This window comes from Anastrepha obliqua, chromosome 4, assembly GCF_027943255.1.
Source record: "Anastrepha obliqua isolate idAnaObli1 chromosome 4, idAnaObli1_1.0, whole genome shotgun sequence".
In the NCBI taxonomy this organism is placed as follows: domain Eukaryota; kingdom Metazoa; phylum Arthropoda; class Insecta; order Diptera; family Tephritidae; genus Anastrepha; species Anastrepha obliqua.
In genome coordinates, this window is record NC_072895.1 from 101,035,956 (window position 1) to 101,053,970 (window position 18,015).

At 33.7% G+C, this 18,015-nt stretch overlaps 2 protein-coding genes across 3 annotated transcripts; one reads left to right on the top strand and one right to left on the bottom strand.

Annotated features, from left to right (window-relative positions):
- Nucleotides 1-2,388: 2,388 nt before the first annotated feature.
- On the bottom strand, nucleotides 2,389-4,510 carry LOC129245715 (ADP-ribosylation factor-like protein 6). The gene is made up of 4 exons (XM_054884057.1): nucleotides 4,300-4,510; nucleotides 4,113-4,241; nucleotides 2,608-2,736; nucleotides 2,389-2,548 (listed from the first exon to the last, which is right to left on the bottom strand). Exons 1-4 carry the CDS (start codon nucleotides 4,475-4,477, stop codon nucleotides 2,403-2,405), a joined length of 582 nt encoding a protein of 193 aa, XP_054740032.1. The 5' UTR covers nucleotides 4,478-4,510; the 3' UTR covers nucleotides 2,389-2,402.
- Nucleotides 4,511-5,039: 529 nt separating this feature from the next.
- Nucleotides 5,040-10,035, top strand: LOC129244499 (meiotic recombination protein W68). 2 transcript variants are annotated; one of them, XM_054882155.1, is made up of 3 exons: nucleotides 5,040-5,737; nucleotides 8,898-9,271; nucleotides 9,336-10,035. In XM_054882155.1, the coding sequence occupies exons 2-3, from the start codon at nucleotides 8,905-8,907 to the stop codon at nucleotides 9,977-9,979; spliced, it is 1,011 nt and encodes a 336-aa protein (XP_054738130.1). In that variant the 5' UTR covers nucleotides 5,040-5,737; nucleotides 8,898-8,904; the 3' UTR covers nucleotides 9,980-10,035. The 2 variants fall into 2 exon arrangements, with proteins under 2 accessions (XP_054738130.1, XP_054738131.1); XM_054882156.1 differs by having other exon boundaries at nucleotides 5,040-5,163.
- The last annotated feature ends 7,980 nt before the right edge of the window (nucleotides 10,036-18,015 follow it).

Sequence of the window (18,015 nt, forward strand, 5' to 3'; positions counted from 1 at the left end):
TTATCGGCAACACAAATTTCGGAGGAAAATAGTAGCCATGATAAAAATATACCTAGGGCGAATCTATACAAGGTGATATAAATTCCACAAATATAGCAATTTGGCAGGCTATGCTCATATTTTAGCTGAAGGCAGAGGAGGGAAAAGAAAATACAAATAGTCTCACTTTGACAATCAGGCAATAATCAGCTGATGAAACAACACCAATTGCAATACATGCGCCTTGTTAGAACCGCTGAAAGGCACTTTTAGCATTTTTGACGGTTACAACCCTTTAGTCTCATTCTTTCTTTTCCCTTAAATGTTTTGTTTTTTCTTTCTTCATTCAAATAAGTAAGAAACCAAATAAAAATTGAATTCTTGTATACCGAAAAAGCATTTAAAATTCAGATCAAAACATGACAGTATATAAATTTTAGTTATTAAATTTTAATTTCATATAAACGGGTATATATAATTGTGCAAATAATTGAAAGTGGAGCGCAAATACCGGCAAATTTTCCGACAAATCTTTACTTCAGAGAATGGCATTCCAATGTTCACCACTGCAAGGAGCCTAGCCGTTTTCGAATGAGACCAGAGTTGAGATTAAAAGTTCGTTTGCACTTATATTCAATTTCCGCCAAATTCTTTGGTATATCATTACTCCTGTGTACTTATTTTAAAATTTATTTATCATATTTATGTACATTCTTAATAATGTATAGTACAAAAAGAATTATACTATAAGTATCAATGGGGAAATAAATAAAATGTTTTTTTTTTTCAATACATAGAATTGAGAAAACGATTCTACCTTGATTATTAAACTTATAACAAATTAAGAGCTTAATATATTAGATCTTACATGAACTTCAAGGTCATTCGATCATTAATATTGACTTTATTAAGCGTATTATAACAATTGCCGAATGTTTCATAAATTGTGTGTTTTGCTTTCCACGTGAATGCTTTTTTAACAAACGGTTTACGGCAAAACTCGACTTACACTTCTGCAACAATTCGAGACTCATTGGAATAGCAAAACAACTGCACCCGAAAGCTTTACTTCTATTGTCATTGCCACTATTCAACAATGCGCACCTAATTTTAATAAGTTTTTATAACAAAATGCGTTGCAATCACAAATTATTAAGCAAAATGCTCAATAGAATTTGAATTCAAGTACGCATATAAAGTACATATATAGGGTTTTTCAGTAAGAGCGCTTCAACTTTTGAACTTTTTTGAATAAAACACAAACGGTTTGACTTTTATAACTAATTTTTTTTTTTATTATCGAGTTTGAACATATACATTTAAGTATGAAATTCGATTTCTTTTGCATGACCACCGCGTGTACGTTTTACGAAGTCCAATCGTTGAACCCAATTTTCGACCACTCTTTTGCATAAATCGGCCGAAATTCCAGCAATTTCGCGTTCAATATTGGCTCTGAGCTCACAAATCGTCGCCGGCTTGTTACTGTAGACCAATGACTTCACATAACCCCAAAATGGGACGGCTTGTTAAATGGACCGTAAAATGGCCGTAATGCTCTTAAAGTAGCAGTAACAGAACGATTATTTTCATAAAAAATTTGCACGATTTGCAATCGTTGCTCAAGTGTGTAACGTTCCATGATGAAATGTATACTAATGAAGTTTACAAATGACAAGCGAAAAATAAAAAATATTGCGTCGTTCGCCCTCCCTATCGGAAAAAAGTTGAAGCGCACCTATTGAACAACCCTATATAAACACATGTTTGCAAAAAAAAAAAAAAAAAAAATGAAAACGAATTTCTTAAATTACATCATCATTCTGCCAATTTTACTGAGAGCTAACCCGCTAACCTGTTCACGAACCGCGCAACCTTTTGTATTTACAGTAAATTGTGTATTGATACTTTTTCAAGACGTAGTGCCTTAAATCACTCAAGATGACCCACGCAAAATCAAAAAGTTGAGCCAAGGTCATCAAACTAAACACTCGAAGATTTGTAGAGTCGTGTTTACCGCCATTTTGAATTTTAAAAAACTGTAATCAGGGACCCCATTGTCGAACAGCATCAAGATGCACGCCACAAATAGGAGGAGCTCGGCTAAAGACTTAAAAATGGTGTACACGCCATCCAACTACGAGTAATCGTTGTTGTTGTTGTCTATTTTGCGTATTTAAGTATAAGTTGGAGTCTCTTGCACATCAGGTTTTTGAGAATAGTAGGTGTAAAAATACGTCAAAAAACATGGTTTTGTGAGTTTTTACGCCCATTTTTCTCAAAACCATGATGGACGCTATTGAGTTGGTGAAGACTGGTATGATTTGATTAAAAATACGAGTTGGAAACTGTTGTTAATATTTTCACTTTATTTTATTTATTAAAATGTATATTTTCATAATGTTTGTGACTTTAAATCGACTTTAATGCTTAAATTTTTTATTGTGAGAACTCACAGATTTAATTTGCTGCACTAACCAATGAACACCATCCTCCAAGCCCTCACCAGTAATTGCATTGCTCGGCGTTATATGCCAAGGCTTATCTTCAATGTTATGTAAACCTAAAGCTGATCATTTGAAAAAATCAAACATTTCTTATTTCGTTTTTGCATTATTTCTTATTTACCAGCTGCTATTTTTACACTGGACAGTGAATCTTCGCAGTCTACTTTATTGTTGTATAAAAGTATGGGTATACTTCGATTTTCCAGGTCAGGGTGTTTCAGAAGTGTGTCAAGTTCGTCCCGAACCACAACTGCGGAATAAAGTTGTAAATGAAGAACATTAGCAACATCGGCTGCATCTGCTGAGAGATCTTAAAAAATAATAAAACTGGGCAAAAACGATATAATAATGAGCATGCCAACGTCAGCAATTTTTTTTTAATTTTATTTTTAAATAATAGGCCTACGAAAATGAAAATGAATGTACTATATAAATGTTGAAATGTCATAAATTTAAATATTCGTAATCCTCTAAATAAATTCACAAAAATGGTACCAATCACCCGTTTTTGGGACACTTTATCTAGAATGACTTAAAATCCTGCCGTGATTATGGTGGACAGAATTCAGAAATCTTTCATCCTTGCTTAGGCTCACAATTTTATGTTTCACCATACCGGAAACCTGGTAGTATTCCATCCGGGGCGATGATATTGTAGTATTGAAACCTAAATGTTTTCAAATTCGCATAAAAAATGCTCATAGAGCGCCTCGTCGAGGGCTAGCCGAAAGATGACTTGAAACGATAATTTCCGAACCAAATCCACACAAGGTCACTTCGCACTACTGATTTGTTTTGCTTTTCGATTTGGTGATTTGAATGTCAAAGTGACGTGCTTTTTTGTTTGTTAGCATTTTCATTTAAATTTTGAAATTCAATGCAAAAACTTGCAATATGATGGCAAAACACAATTAATTTTTTTCGGTGGTATCAAAGCGAATGCTGCTGATTTATTTATTTTTTTTAATTTTGGTGGTTCGGTTGTCAAAGTTATCTGATTTTTTTACTTCCAGATTAAAATTTCTGCAAAGGAATTAGCTGATTTTGACATTTAAACCACCAATTTGCAAAAGCAGTACGCCTTGAGTAGTATCCGATTGCAGTTTGTTTTGATTCTTAACCGCTAAACTTTGCCAAAAGTGAACTGACGGTCTTACGACAGTCGGTTCTACGTTACCGGAGTGACCCGGATTTTATCCAGCCAAGAACTGTTACTCCTAACATTTAGGAGGTATGTTTATGATACAGAATGTTTGCTAACCAAGCACTGAAAAATCAATTTTATCATCGACTGATTATTTTCTTTTTAGGCGCTTAATCAGATATTAAGAAAATGGCCTTAAATACTTGACAGCTATGTATTTTGCTCCACATGATAACATTTTGAACGTTATACTGCACATGGTGAAAAACTTTCGTGACATTTTATGCAATTTTGTATGGTGTTACCATGTTTATTAAATATTGCCAATACTTGAATATGTATCGTAAAACGCAAATGTGTGAGAAATCAAAAGCTGTTTTGAGCTGAGATTTTTCTTGACTGAAATCAGTCCGAATTAACAAGCATGGTTTATAAAAGAACTTGTTAATATTTGAATTCTCGTTTTTATTTATTAAACTTACCCAATCTCATGCGATCACTAGAATCTATTACATATATTATACCATGGCAGTTTTTGAAATGATGCTCCCATAAGCTCCGGTAACGCCACGCACCAGATGTATCGACCATTGTGAATAAGACGCCTTCACCTTTTTTAAGAATTTGTAGAAGTTAGTAAAATTTATAATAAATGTACAAAGCAATTACTTCTTATTTGTTCCAAGGTGAATCCTACGGTGGGTACTGTGATAGCAGCCTGTTCTTGTGGCGATTTAAAATGGTTTATTATGGTTGATTTACCACTATTATTTAAACCGATGACAAGTATCGTCACTTTTTCAGATTTATTTTTAAAAAATGTTGATATTTTCTTAAACATTCCCATATTAAATTTTTTTTACTCTTCAGTGGATTTATTTCTTTATTTGCTTGACTGTAGGTGGAATAACAAATTGTTGCTATGGTAATGAAAAATTATTGTAAATATTGCCAGAATATTCGTAAATATTCATTTAATATGAGTTTATCAATATGTTTCTTTACTTGTTCTTTTTTATAAGCGTGTTTAATTAAAAATCAGCTTATACCTATATCAAAAAAATATATTTATCAGACGGGATAGTCGTTAAACATAATGGTTTGTGACATTTTCTCAAAAGTTTGCTGAATGTATGTAATACCGTATAATACAATTTTTTGTAATGTCAAATACAGCAAAAAATAAACCCCATTCACAAAGTTCTTCTTCAGAATATTTGACACTATTTTAGATTATATTTTTGTGTTATATAAAGTACAATAAGTTTCCAAAGAATTCATATTGCCATATTACAGTCAAGATATTTACCGAATATTTCATTATGTGGCAGGGTTCTCATATGCTATTGACGTCGTTGAGACGAATACCTGAATTCAAAGATGGCGACCGTCTTTTCGCTCGTGTGAGTATCATTCGTACGTATATCTACAAAATTTGGGAAGATCCTGCAGACTGCAGTAATTTTAAAGTAAAGTAAAGCAGTTTTTTTGCAGATTAAATTGAATAAAAAAGTAGTTAAAAATACTAGAAAGGTGTGTATCGCGGTTTGCTGTAAAAATATGTCAGAATTGGTGTTACTGATGCGAAATACTTGATGCGAAAAGTGCATATAAATTTTTTTTGTGGCTAAGGTGTGGAAATTGGTAATTTTTGATTCGGGACGTTCGCTAATGACCCGTGGCATATATTTCCAATAGTAAGTGTTCGCGTGTGAAAAGAAAAAAAAAAACTATATTCTTCTTGGCAAATCAATTTTCTGGGGAATTGTTACAAAAATAAAACCCATTAAACATCGGGCTAAGTCGCTAGAAAAAACTGCAGATACATCATATGTATAAGTAAAAGAGGAAGAAGAAATCGCGTCGAAGTTCGTGTGACGTCGACTTCAATGCTTCTGAGTCGGCCTTGATACTGCAGCGGTGTGTTAATGTATCCGATCCGTATGAAGCATCTGAGTCTTCTGTTGAACAAGACACCCAAAAATTTCGATATTCCGAAAAGTGGCTTTTTCCATGTATAGAAATAGTCTATTTGCAAAATCCCTTTCAAAAGTTGCTAAAACTTTGTATTGGAATTCGGGAATAAGAAAAATTAATTATATAAATGGTAAGTGAAGGAAGAGAGTAGCAATCAAAATAATCGATAATAAGAGGGCTGCTTCATTTTTTTTTTATAATTTTAACATAAAGTTACCAAGCTCATAAGAGCTTAAGTAGACATCACACAGTTGTCTAATTTTAAATGGCCAAATCACTCTTATATGTATATGTATACTTATGAGCATATTTTACTTTATAAAAACAAATAGACCATAATTCAAGCTAAAATTTTTCGGATGATTTGTGCAGAAACAAAGCAACGTACTGCTTAAAGGCAGTTGAAATTTAGGTAAGACTTGAATACACGAATACACATTTTTCATTAACGTATCTGGAAAAAGTAGGGAAACGTACTAACTGGGTTTCTTTGTTTGAGTAACAAAAATGAAGTGGAAAGGCAGCCAAGATAAAACGGTAAAGAAGAAAGAAGGTCAAATTGTTATTGGAAAACTAGTTTAATGTTGATTCTTGTAGTGTAGGGATGAATTATAGGTTTGCAAAGAGGCTTGAATATCGTAGAGTTTATATTTGTTTTAATAATTAGCTAGAATGTTGTTGAATGTAGCACGAAAAGATAACAACATACGCTTTTTTTGAGAGGGGCCTGAGTTTTTGTTTATAAAAACAAAGTATTGCGGAACCACACCATTATGATTTGTTCGACAGATATAAAGTATAATGCGGAAATTCATATATTGTTATATATATATATTACAGATGGGCTTAAACATGAGCAAATATTAATAATATATGTATGTATATATGAAGGTGCTCCAGTATACCAAATGACATACAGTGGTGGCCTTATAATTAGAAACGAGATAGCAGCATTTGATTTTACTAATACAATTTTAAAATTTATTTCGCCATATCATTTTTTTTATTAGAAATAATACAAAAACAAGTAGTCTTTCAGTTTAACATAAAAAATGTTCACCATTACTACAATCCTAAAAAAAAAATAAACTTAATACTAAACACCAATTCATCTTGGTTAAATAATTAGAAACGACAAGGAAAACTTAAAAATATCTTCAAAAAGTTCAACAAAATTAGCATAATTTTAATATTTTGTGTGATAACCCTTATTTTTTATAACATTTTGTAGCCTTCTCGGCAAGCTTTGTATTAAATTTTGGTATCTTTCAACAGATATACTCTCCCAGCTTTGCTGCACCAATTGAAACAATTCATTATTATTTCTCGGACTTTTGTCCTTGAGATATCGTTTCACAATTGCCCATAAGTTCTCAAAGTCCAAAGCTTTGCCTGGAGGACGCCTCGTATATGTTTTTCCATCAGATTGGAATAAATTGAATTTCGATTCGTCACTCCAGAGAACTCTATTCCAGAATCTTGAATCTTTTTTGAGCATTTCGTTAGCAAATCGTAACCGCTTCATAATATTTTTTTTTTACATATGCTGTTTTTTTTGTGCGATGCACCCACGTAGTCTCGCCTCTTGTAAGCGCCTTCTTATCGTCCGAGCGGAGACTTCTACGTTTAATTGCTCTGCAACTTCGGCTTTTATATCATGCGAAGACATAAAATGCTTGCTCTTGCTGGTCCTACAAATATGCCTATCATCCGCTGGAGTTGTTTTTCGAGATCTAGTCTTCCTGGCTGGGGTTTCAAAGTTCCTCGTTTTTTTGTACAAATGAATTGCTCCGAATACCATTTTTTTGGAGCAGCCAAACCTTTGTGCGATAGCCGACATTGAATTGTTTTCCTTTTTGTAACACTGTACAATTAGCTCCCTCAATTTCGGGGAGCATGACTTTTTCTTACCCATTCTAACAATTGAGATGAACTAAAATTAGATAAGCTAATCTATGGATTTTTTCAGTATACTTACTTTAACACTCCAAGATAAATATAGAAAATTTAAGAAAAAACTGCGCGTTTCTAATTTTGTGGCCAGCCAAGAAACACAATCAGAGAAACAATGTGAATTTTTACAGGAATCAACCATCAAATATCAACGTGTTTTTCTAACTAAAATGTTCATCGCCTATTCTAAAAATAACGGTGCTCATAATTCACAGTGCACGTCTTCCAAAAATATGCACAGTGATTTTATTTTTCTTAGCACATCGTTTCTAATTATAAGACCACCACTGTACATACATATTTAATTTTAGGGCCGTTAGTTAAACTGAAGTAGCATAATTGAGAGGCAAAATTTGTTAAACATATTTGCATTGCAATAAGTTTTATTTAATTATTTGAAAAAAAAATATCAATTTATCTAAATACACACAATTTTAAAAATTATATTTTTGATTCGTTGTCTTACTTCAATAGAGTCAAAAGCTTTTGGGAAATGCATACATAGTATTTTGAATAGGTGGAATGTCTTCACCAGCATTGGGTTCATCTGTAAAATCACCTCACATTCGCATTGAAAACTGTTTTAGGTATAATCATATTATTTATACTAATTTCGTTTGATTTCTTCTTAAATTGTATGCAGCAGAGTGAGAGGAGATTTATTCGGAGTTACTTTAAAAAAGCTAATGTCAGACAATTTTTGAATTTACAACATAGACCATTTCCCATTAGAAAGTTTTTATTGGGTTATTTTTCATTTATCTTAGTATGACTTTTAAGGTATGTACTGCTGTTAATGGTTAAGTATATTTCGACAAACCATTTATAAAACAAAACATTTTTTATTTTGACTTATTTCCATCTATTCAATGCGAGTCTCCCCTACGAGCCAGCAATGGTACTTTTTATACTTTTTATGATCTTTTACCAATATTATAATTTGTGCATTTATTAATTTTGGAGTGGCAGACCTTAAATATTTTTCTTAAGGGATTCAATGAAGGGAACAATGAAGTCGTGGGCTATAGAACCAAAACACAAAAAAAAAATTAATTTATGAAAATGTAGCTCAATTAAATCAAAAAGTAACGGAAAGGTATTGTATTCTCCAGATTTTCAGAATTGGTTACATAAGAGTCACCGACATGTTGAAAATATAGTTTGATATAGCGTCATTTGTCAATCTGGAGCACCACGGCATTTTGTAGAATTGTAAGATCGACATGAATTGAATTTTCATTATTAAATATTATTTGAGTACCTAAGATAAACCACCAACCAATAAATTATGATTATTAATACTTTTTTTTATTTCTTTCTTTTCTATATCTATTAAGAACTGGAATGATGCGTTACACATTAATTAATAACATTGAAAAAATTGTCATAATTTTTTTGGAGAATCTCATTTCCTGCAGTAGTGGAATTTTTAAATTTCGCAGAAGACGCACTATGCCACTACTCGAACGCATAGTGACATACAGATTGCTAAGTTTTCAACGCTCCTCCTTGTGTTTTTATATCTTGATGGAAGTACATAAAATTCTTCTATCCGGTGGCGTATGTACGCTAAGAGAACTTTTTTACAATGATCCCGCAAAATGCTGCAAAACTGTCAGTATTTGTAGTAGTTTAAAAGATGTCTGTGCACTTTTACATACAACTCCATGGAATTTAAGAATTTTCGCATCTGGAAAGGGACTAATAGCAGGTTTCCTATCTTAAATAGATTTATATTTTCATGGTTTTATTATTTTGTTGTCTTATTTTTATAGGTGCAATCCGTTTTCTTATGATAAATGGTGACATGATCGACTGTTATACGTATGGCGGTGCTGTTGTGCTTCCACAAGATCAGAATTCAATCGATCGCTTGGAAACAAGTGCCTCATTTGTACTGCTTGTCGAAAAAAATACCATATTTTCTAAACTCTTATCACAAAAAATATTCGAAGTCATTGGCGTAGATATAATATTGATTACTGGAAAAGGGTATCCAGACCTATGTACGCGTTACATTGTAAATCGCCTTTCTGCCGAGCATAAACTACCAGTATATGCTCTTTTTGACGCCGATCCATATGGCATTGATATCCTATTGACCTATCAATTTGGGTCGCGGAAGATGTCCCGAGAAATGTTAAAGAATTTAATATGTCCACACATACGCTGGTTAGGTATACATCCAACCGAGCTTAAAATGTTTAACTTTTCAAGTATGGCGCTGACTGAAAACGATAATCGCAAACTTCAAAATATGTTGGGATATAACCATCTGAAGTTCAGCTTACGCTATGAATTACAAACGTTACAAAACCTACAAAGAAAAGCACATATCGACGACTTGAATAGCATTTCAAATAATTTTCTCATAAATGACTATGTGCCAAATAAGATAAGAAGAAATCTTGTTATTTAAAGTAATCAGATCCATATACTTGAAAAGAATTGAATAAATTTTTAAATTTCAGTGAATTTGTATCTTAAACTCTTTGAATTTACTTTCATTGGAGTAATTACGATACGAAGAAAAGTGAAGAAATGGTAAAAATGTATTGCATTGTTTGAAAACACAAAACTGGAAAGTCATTGGTAAAATGAAAATAAAATTTTTATGTTTTAAGAATTTTTTTTTTTTAACTTTTACCTAGAATCTTTTATAACAGCATTATCACGAAATTCCTTCACTTGCAAAAAATCGAGATATCAAATCTGGGCTATTATATTGATTTTGAACATTTAATATATCTGGAAAATTTGGTTTGCTCTGCCAAAGCTTGATGCATAGTGTAGGCTACAAGAAAATACTGATTTGCTGGGTATAATGCTGTTGTCAATTTTTGTAGTTAAATTCTTCACGCAGGGCACGAGCTAGGTTTTGAAACTATAGACATGCAATATTTATGGGCATGCTTTGAATACATTTATTTAAAAAAAAACTTACAATACACATTTTGTTGAAAGCTGGGATAGAGATGTTACTGCGTATGAATCGACTCGACTTTCTCGTCTTATATTTTGCATTCAACTCTCTCCCATTGTTTTACCTTAGATGCATCATACAAAATGTAGTTATTGGGTACAAATTTCGAAAATTCAATTGTTTTCAAATAATTTGAAGTAATAATTCATATGATTTTACTATTCAAACAAATTTGTAATCACACATTTTTCAGCACTTGTTGTCTAGTATTGTGTTATGATTATTTCATATAAACTAAATCTTTTTGCTTTTCTTACAGATGGCCGTTAAATTTATCTAGTGAAATCGCAGCTTAGGCTTGGTGAACATCTATCGATGTATGGTTACACATTTTCGGTGTTCACTGATGCCAAAAACTAAACAAAACAAAACGAAACGGAAAGACTTTTAGTACACCGCGAGGAGAGCAAAGGAGCAATAAAAAAGCATATTGTTGACACACATACATACACTCATACACCGCAAAGAAAAAGCAACGGCAAAGGCAATCGTTTGCGCAAACATTGTCCACTTTTGTGTCGTATTAATTTAAGATTAAGTTGGCGTTGTTTGAAATAAAATGTCTGCTACAATGCGAGCGACATTACAAACAGTTCCTGAAACCCTACCAACCGAACATGTATCCTCAACAACGGATGCGGTCGCGGTATCATCAAACACCCCAACGACAAATTCTTTAACGGCCACTACCTTAAACACTTCTCAGCAGCAGCAGCAGCAGCAACAACAACAACAACAGCAGCAATACAGCAGCACCATCAATAGTTCAGTGCATTCAGTCAAGGACCAGCAACATGACACGGCAAATGCCAATATTATTGCACTGCCACAAACCACAACAACAAGTGTCGTTGTTGCGACATCAACAGCATCCACCCCAATAGTTGCGACCAATATAACAGCAAATACGACTGTCAACACAACATCCCAATCACAGCAACAACAACAACAACAAACACATCAGCAGCAGTCACATCAGCAACATAGTCATCAACATCAGCATCACCATCATCTTGTGAATAATGCGACAGCAACAGATGGTGGTGGACGATTGCCTCCAAATAATACGTCTACAAATACGGCGGTTATAAATCACCACCAACATCACACCTCCGGCCTAACAAGTGTCGGAGGAGGTGGTGGTGGTGGTGGTGTCGGTGTTGCACCGCTGCCCGTTGTTAATAAAAACATTTTGGCTTCACACTCGAATTCAGCGACGATGAAACAGCGAACCTCTTCGGCTAAGGTGAGTGGCCTTCTTTTTTAATTAAATATGTATGTCCGTTTACATACTATTTGTTACCAGTTATACGACATACTACATGCCATGTAGTTGTTGATTAGATCTCATTGTGGAACCTTTTTCGAAATTTCAACGATAATTTTTCAAATCATACTTCTAAGCATCATACCCCAAAATACATAGTTGTGTATTCAAATCGATAATTCTTGCAATCCTCACACGCCCGTACATACATACATACATATACGTATGGATTTATGTATTTTTTCCATAACCGTGGACTTTTGACTAACCTATTTGATTTTAGCAGTTTTTGATTTTGGTGCAATTTAAATACTTAATTTTTTATTTGGTGCTTCTTAACTTATTTGGAAACTGAACTAAAATTAAATAAATGAATGATAAAAACTTTGAATTGAGAATTACTAGTTACTTCGTGTCTCACATGTAGAAAGTGCTAAATTGAAATAGGTCGTTTTGACAAATTTCCAGAGATATATATGTATGTAGGCACGTACATATATATAAATGTATGTATGTTCAAGGCAAGTGTGTATTGTGCATTTACATAGTATGTAAAAATGTGTTGGTTTAGTAGTGTCAGTTGCATTTACCATATACTTACCTATACTCTTATACATTCGATGTGTTCTATAGTTGTTCTGTGCGCTTCCATTTGTAGTTTTTTACCAATCGCAAAAAGGGTATCGGCCAAAAAAGTGTTCCAACCATTACTATTTCATGAACAATATAAGAATAATATGAAAATAATTAATTCATATACATGCTTATAATGTGCTTGTATGTGTGTACTCTTTTTTTTTTGAAATGTGCTTACAATTAGCAGGTGATTGGGTTTTCAATAAGAAAAATGTTCAAATATAATCAAAGTATATACACAGATTTCGATGAAAAGGCTAATAAGTCTCAGATAGAATAATGCAATGACAAGAGAACGGCATGCAAATCACGCTGGGTAATTGAAGTTTACGGTAATATAAGACGGTTATACTTCCTAGGGTGTGAGTGTAGGTCATGCGTCGGAAAACAAAATCAAGCCGAAAACAAATTAAAATAAAAACTATACAAAAAGATTAAAACAGATAGGATTTTCATACATATTTACCATAAAGAAGGAAATATGCATACATACATACATAATTTTGATGTCAACTGCATGATAACACAGTGCAATGCCCGCATAAAAGCGCGGCCCAAATTTATTTCTTACAGATTTAATAACCTTTATTAAATATGTACAGTAAATTACTCTATATACGTAACCAAAGGTTATTTTCTTCAAGGGAATGCTTTATTTCAAGGAATACTTAAGTTTGAAGCAAGCATGCAGGATCTATAATCAAATTCAATAAATTCGACAAAAATACCACTAGATCGTGAAAACGTATCAGGAAGTACATATTTCTTCAACTACACCGACGAGATCCTAGACCAAACACGACTGCCTCTATTGGATCGGAAAGTACATAGATAGACACTAAAAGACATTCAACAGGAGATGGTTGTTGTTGTTGCAGCAGCATAAACATTCCCCATACATATACGAAGAATGCTGCTGAAGTGACAGTCCTTGGCCGGATATAAGTCCGAAAAGCCAACTGCCGTGGGAACGTCATCAGTAGTCTCTCATCATTTTCCTCCACTCCCGCCCTCGAATGTCCTAATCGGAGTCCAAGTACCTCCTGCTGCAGACGAAGAGCTTCAGCTGTTTCGGAAAACTGGCGCACAGTGCGGCCGATTCCCGAAAAGCTGGCCAAAACTCAAAAAATTAAGTAATTGATTCAAAATTTCTTACTCGGGGGTTGTCGGGGTCGCTGATTACGAATTTGATCTTAAAATTTTGAAAATCCACCCCCTTCCACCCTTATTGGCCAGCCCCTCACGTGAAATAGCGTATATTCTAGAACATAATCAAGATGCATGTAAATTTATATGTTTTCGGGGTCGCAAGGTAGCAAGTGGTAGCAGCTGAATCTTGGTTTATTCAGTAACCATTACTTTTTTGAGTAACCTTTAATAGGTTTCAAAGCAGCATATGACGGCGTTGTATTACTATACAGTTTGAAAACTCAAATTTTATAAAAAAAATTGCAAAAAATGTATCTACGTATTGCTGCAGCTAAAAATTTTGTGTCGAGGTATTGATATGTACTAAAGATTTCTCGTATTTTACTAACCTTCCGAAGATGATTCCATTTGGTTTTGTTCAATTTACTCCATTACAAAATCTTTCAAATGTGTACAACTTTCACTATTCATCGACAGTAATACGATGCTCAAACGAAGGCCACGTTGCGACTGAAAATACAGAGGATACTTAGGGTACAGGACGTTGCTATGAACGGTTTTCACTACTCAAGGCATTACTGTAGCCAACCCAAAGACAAAAAAACTCTATCTAGAAACTTTTTTTTTTGACTTTTGGACAGCTTTTTGGGAATCGGCCGCACTGTGTGGCGTAACCATGGCTCAATTAAGATGTGGATATTGTAGCAGATTAAACTTCTTCCAGAATCGATCGGATCAATATATATCCGGCATGTGAAGGTATCCCGCACGATACTAACCACTTATTCACATGCCCTCTTAAAACCACTCACCTAACACTCCTCTTCTGCTGTACCCAAACTGTCGAAATAGCTCGTTTCCTGGGCCTACTATTAGATGAGTTAGACGATGACGACGGTTGACTACACCGCACTGGGAGGGCCTAGTGAACTGCTACAACAACAACGATCAATGATGTTGGGTATCATGCTTGATTACCTGATCTGGCCTGCGAGTGGGCAAAGCCTTCTTGAGACTGCTTAAAGGAAAGCTGTTTAAAATTTTAAAAATTTCGATCGCTTTATAGTATAGTTGTTGCTCTAACAGCATGATTGTTGTTATTGTAGGGTTAGTACATCCCCCTCAAGTGGGTGATCCGTTTAAACAATGGTAAGATGGTTACCTAATGGTCTAGGTGAATGTGCAGTTTTCATTCAGTTATAGCGGATTCGGATCCAAGGAAAATAGTTATTGATGATATAAGCCTTTATATTGAACGCTCAACTGCAGTTTACATACATATATATACGTAATTGGTGCGTACACCCTTTTTGGGTGTTTGGCCGAGCTCCTCATCCTATTTGTGGCGTGCGTCTTGATGTTGTTGCGCAGTTTGCAGTTCTTAAATATGACAAGTACAAGGAGTTTCCCCAGGTTTGAAGTTAAGTCTAAAGATTCATTTTTGCTTACGGTTAAGGTTTGCTGATGACAACAAATGACTACCAGAGCTGTATTTTTTATAAATAGGGACACGTGAAAAATTTGTTTAATTGGTTTAATTTTTCAGCATTTGTTATTTCCTTATAGTTGTGGTTGTCCAATACGGCGAATGACAGTCCTTGCTTGGATTTAAATTTGGGTATTTCCGGTAGCGTTGAACTAATTGACATGAGCACGATTTCCACATAGTGGAAGTATTCAATTCGTTCTTTACAGCAGGCACATATTTATGCTAAAACTAAGAGAAAACAATAATTTTTTGCAGTTCTTCCACCCAGAACTTATTTAAAGTTTCCTCTTCTGCTTTCCTCTTTTCCGACTCTGCTTCGCCTAAAATCATTATATAAACATTTTTACATATGAGAGTTCACCAGTTTTGACACAACTACAATTGCATATGACTAGGAATTTAAATGCGGTGTTTAACAGTAGTGAAAAGTACTCGTTAAAGTTTAGGTTCGACGGAAATAATCTGTGAGATGAGTTGATTTAAGCAGCCAGAAGTTGAAATGAAAGCTAGCATCGTTCGGGGGCTCCATTCCTTATCCTAATTTCGGGTACCAACTGTAGCTATGGGAACAGCAACAATAATAAATAATATTCCCCAACGAGAATGTCGGTTTGACTTTGCCGAGCCGTATGAATAGCCATGGAGATTATTTTTGAATCAATAAACTCTACGTATAGATATAATATTCACAACAGGTTGCGTAAAATGGAAAAACTTAAAATTATACGTCAGCTGTTTGCTTGGCGGTGCCATGATTGTAAGTTATTTCCTCTTACCGCACAATGTTTGCAATATACTGTAGATTTATGTGTAAACATACTCTCTTTGAGTTCTAATAAAATATACGAATATTATATCATACGGTTTTAAATTATATTAAATGACATGACAATATGGTATTATCCTAATATGTCGTAAGAAGGGCATGAGAATAATTAAGTATATATGTGTGAATGTGTGCGAATCAGATTTAGAGCCACGAGAAGCATCTTCAGAAATTCATTGTACACATACATATACACCCGTTCCAGATAATAAACAAGATAAGATATGAAAGATAGACTGCTCCAGGGCAATTGTCACGAGTGTATGGTGACAAAAAATTACACAAAGGGTTGGATTACATTAAATGACGCAAATTAAGTAGCTTTGTAATAACTTGGGGCAAGTTTATGTTCACAATGTATCCCGTATTTGATTAATTAATTTATGCATTAAATATTCGCCTGTTTAAAAGAATCGTACACTAATACTAGTGGAATTGTAGTACAACCGATAATTTCAGTAAAGTGTTTATGGTGGAATAGGCGAAGCAACTAGAAAGTATGGTTAGATTTTGTAGCATCCTTTGAATTTCCCAGATTTCTTAATATTAATAATGGTTTCTCGCAGCCATTCCTAAAAGGTGCCTTAGGGCTAAACTGCAACTTATGATGCGTGCCACAGTGTAATGCTACCTACAAACAACAAATGGTTTCGTAAAGAAGTCTGTTACATTACGGAGCAACCGGTTTTCGAAAACTCTATATAACTGGGTTTTTAGAATATTTGAAAAAATTTAGTTTCAAAGTCTAGGCACAAGTAAATTTCTATTAATTTAAGGCAAGATACAACAAAACAGAAAGAAACAAAAACTAAGAAGAAAAGAAACCATAAAATATACAGTCAACGTCAAAAGAAAGTGTACATCAATCATATATTGATAAGTTTTGACTATTTAGTTTGCAATTTTAATTCTTTTTTCATAAAAATTTAGTTAATACTACAAAAGAAAAAAAAACCATATTAAGCAAAGTTGCGAACTTCGTACAAAATTTGTAAAAATTCTTCAAATTTTCCTCAAAATTTAAAACTTTTTACTTAGAATTTTTAGAAAAATTTGGGGTATGCAGTTTTGTAGATCATTGAATTTTGATAAAGTGCAAGTTTCAAGTAGATCAAAAATCCCACTGGTTTTTGAGCATTTTTTTTGGTCGCGTTCTTATGCATATTCTCCATTTCACGCCTGCTCCACATTTTTTTATATGGAAGAAAACACTCAACTCTGTCAGCAGAAAAATTGTCAAAAATCAACGCAATTTTTGGACCACTGGAAACTTGCAATTTACGCAAAAGTCAGTATATATTTTTCAGTCAGTCACTATATTTTTATAAGAAAATAATTGAAATTATACACTAAATAGTCAAAACTTATTCTGAGTAAAAAGTTTTAAATTTTGATGAATACTTGCCGATTTTTTTTAAATTTTATACAAAATTCGAAACTCTGCTTTATATGGGTGTTGTGCATGAATATATTTTTATTAAGAAATAAGCTGCCGTAATAATGGCAGTACAGTTTTATATCAAAACACAAACACAAATTTTACCACCCAAAAACCAATTGAAACCAATTAGAATCAGTGCAGAACTTTTATAGTGTTTAAATTTACTATCCAAACTTAGAAGCGGGACGGGTCGGGAAACGCACGTTTTATTTTATTTAGTTGAGCTGATAATCTTTGGACGAATATAATCCGCGTCGTTCCGTTAACGTAGAATTGGCTATCGTGGGAAAATTAGAGTCACCGCTTTGAATGTTCCGACCTTGCAATATTCTTTAAAGTCAAGCTAAATAAAACCTTGCTCCAACTTGTCGTCGTGGAATATGCGCGTATGTATAGGCTGCAAGATATTCTGTGGGGAGCTGCAAGATATCGCAGGTTTACTTTCGTCTGCGAGCGAATCGTTTATTGGCCGAATCATAACGATAGTTTGTGCTACAAACGGTGAATTTCGAAAATTCGAAAAGAGTGTGAAAAAAATTAAGTGTTATATATTTTTTTAATTGTATAATTGGGTTATAATTTCTGTTTTATAAGATCCAATTTAAGATAAAAATACAACATTCAGTAAAGTTGCATTTTAATAGGACTACCCTCGGTAGGCAGG

What these genes read in the sequence shown, in the direction of transcription:
- LOC129245715 (XM_054884057.1), bottom strand. Translation starts at nt 4,477, where the DNA reads ATGGGAATGTTTAAGAAAATATCAACATTTTTTAAAAATAAATCTGAA. An exon ending in CACCTTGGAACAAATAAGAA is followed by an intron (nt 4,242 to 4,299) that starts GTAATTGCTTTG and finishes TTCTTAAAAAAG; the next exon opens with GTGAAGGCGTCTTATTCACA. An exon ending in CAGTGTAAAAATAGCAGCTG is followed by an intron (nt 2,549 to 2,607) that starts GTAAATAAGAAA and finishes TCAAATGATCAG; the next exon opens with CTTTAGGTTTACATAACATT.
- LOC129244499 (XM_054882155.1), top strand. Translation starts at nt 8,905, where the DNA reads ATGATGCGTTACACATTAATTAATAACATTGAAAAAATTGTCATAATT. An exon ending in TGGAAAGGGACTAATAGCAG is followed by an intron (nt 9,272 to 9,335) that starts GTTTCCTATCTT and finishes TTATTTTTATAG; the next exon opens with GTGCAATCCGTTTTCTTATG.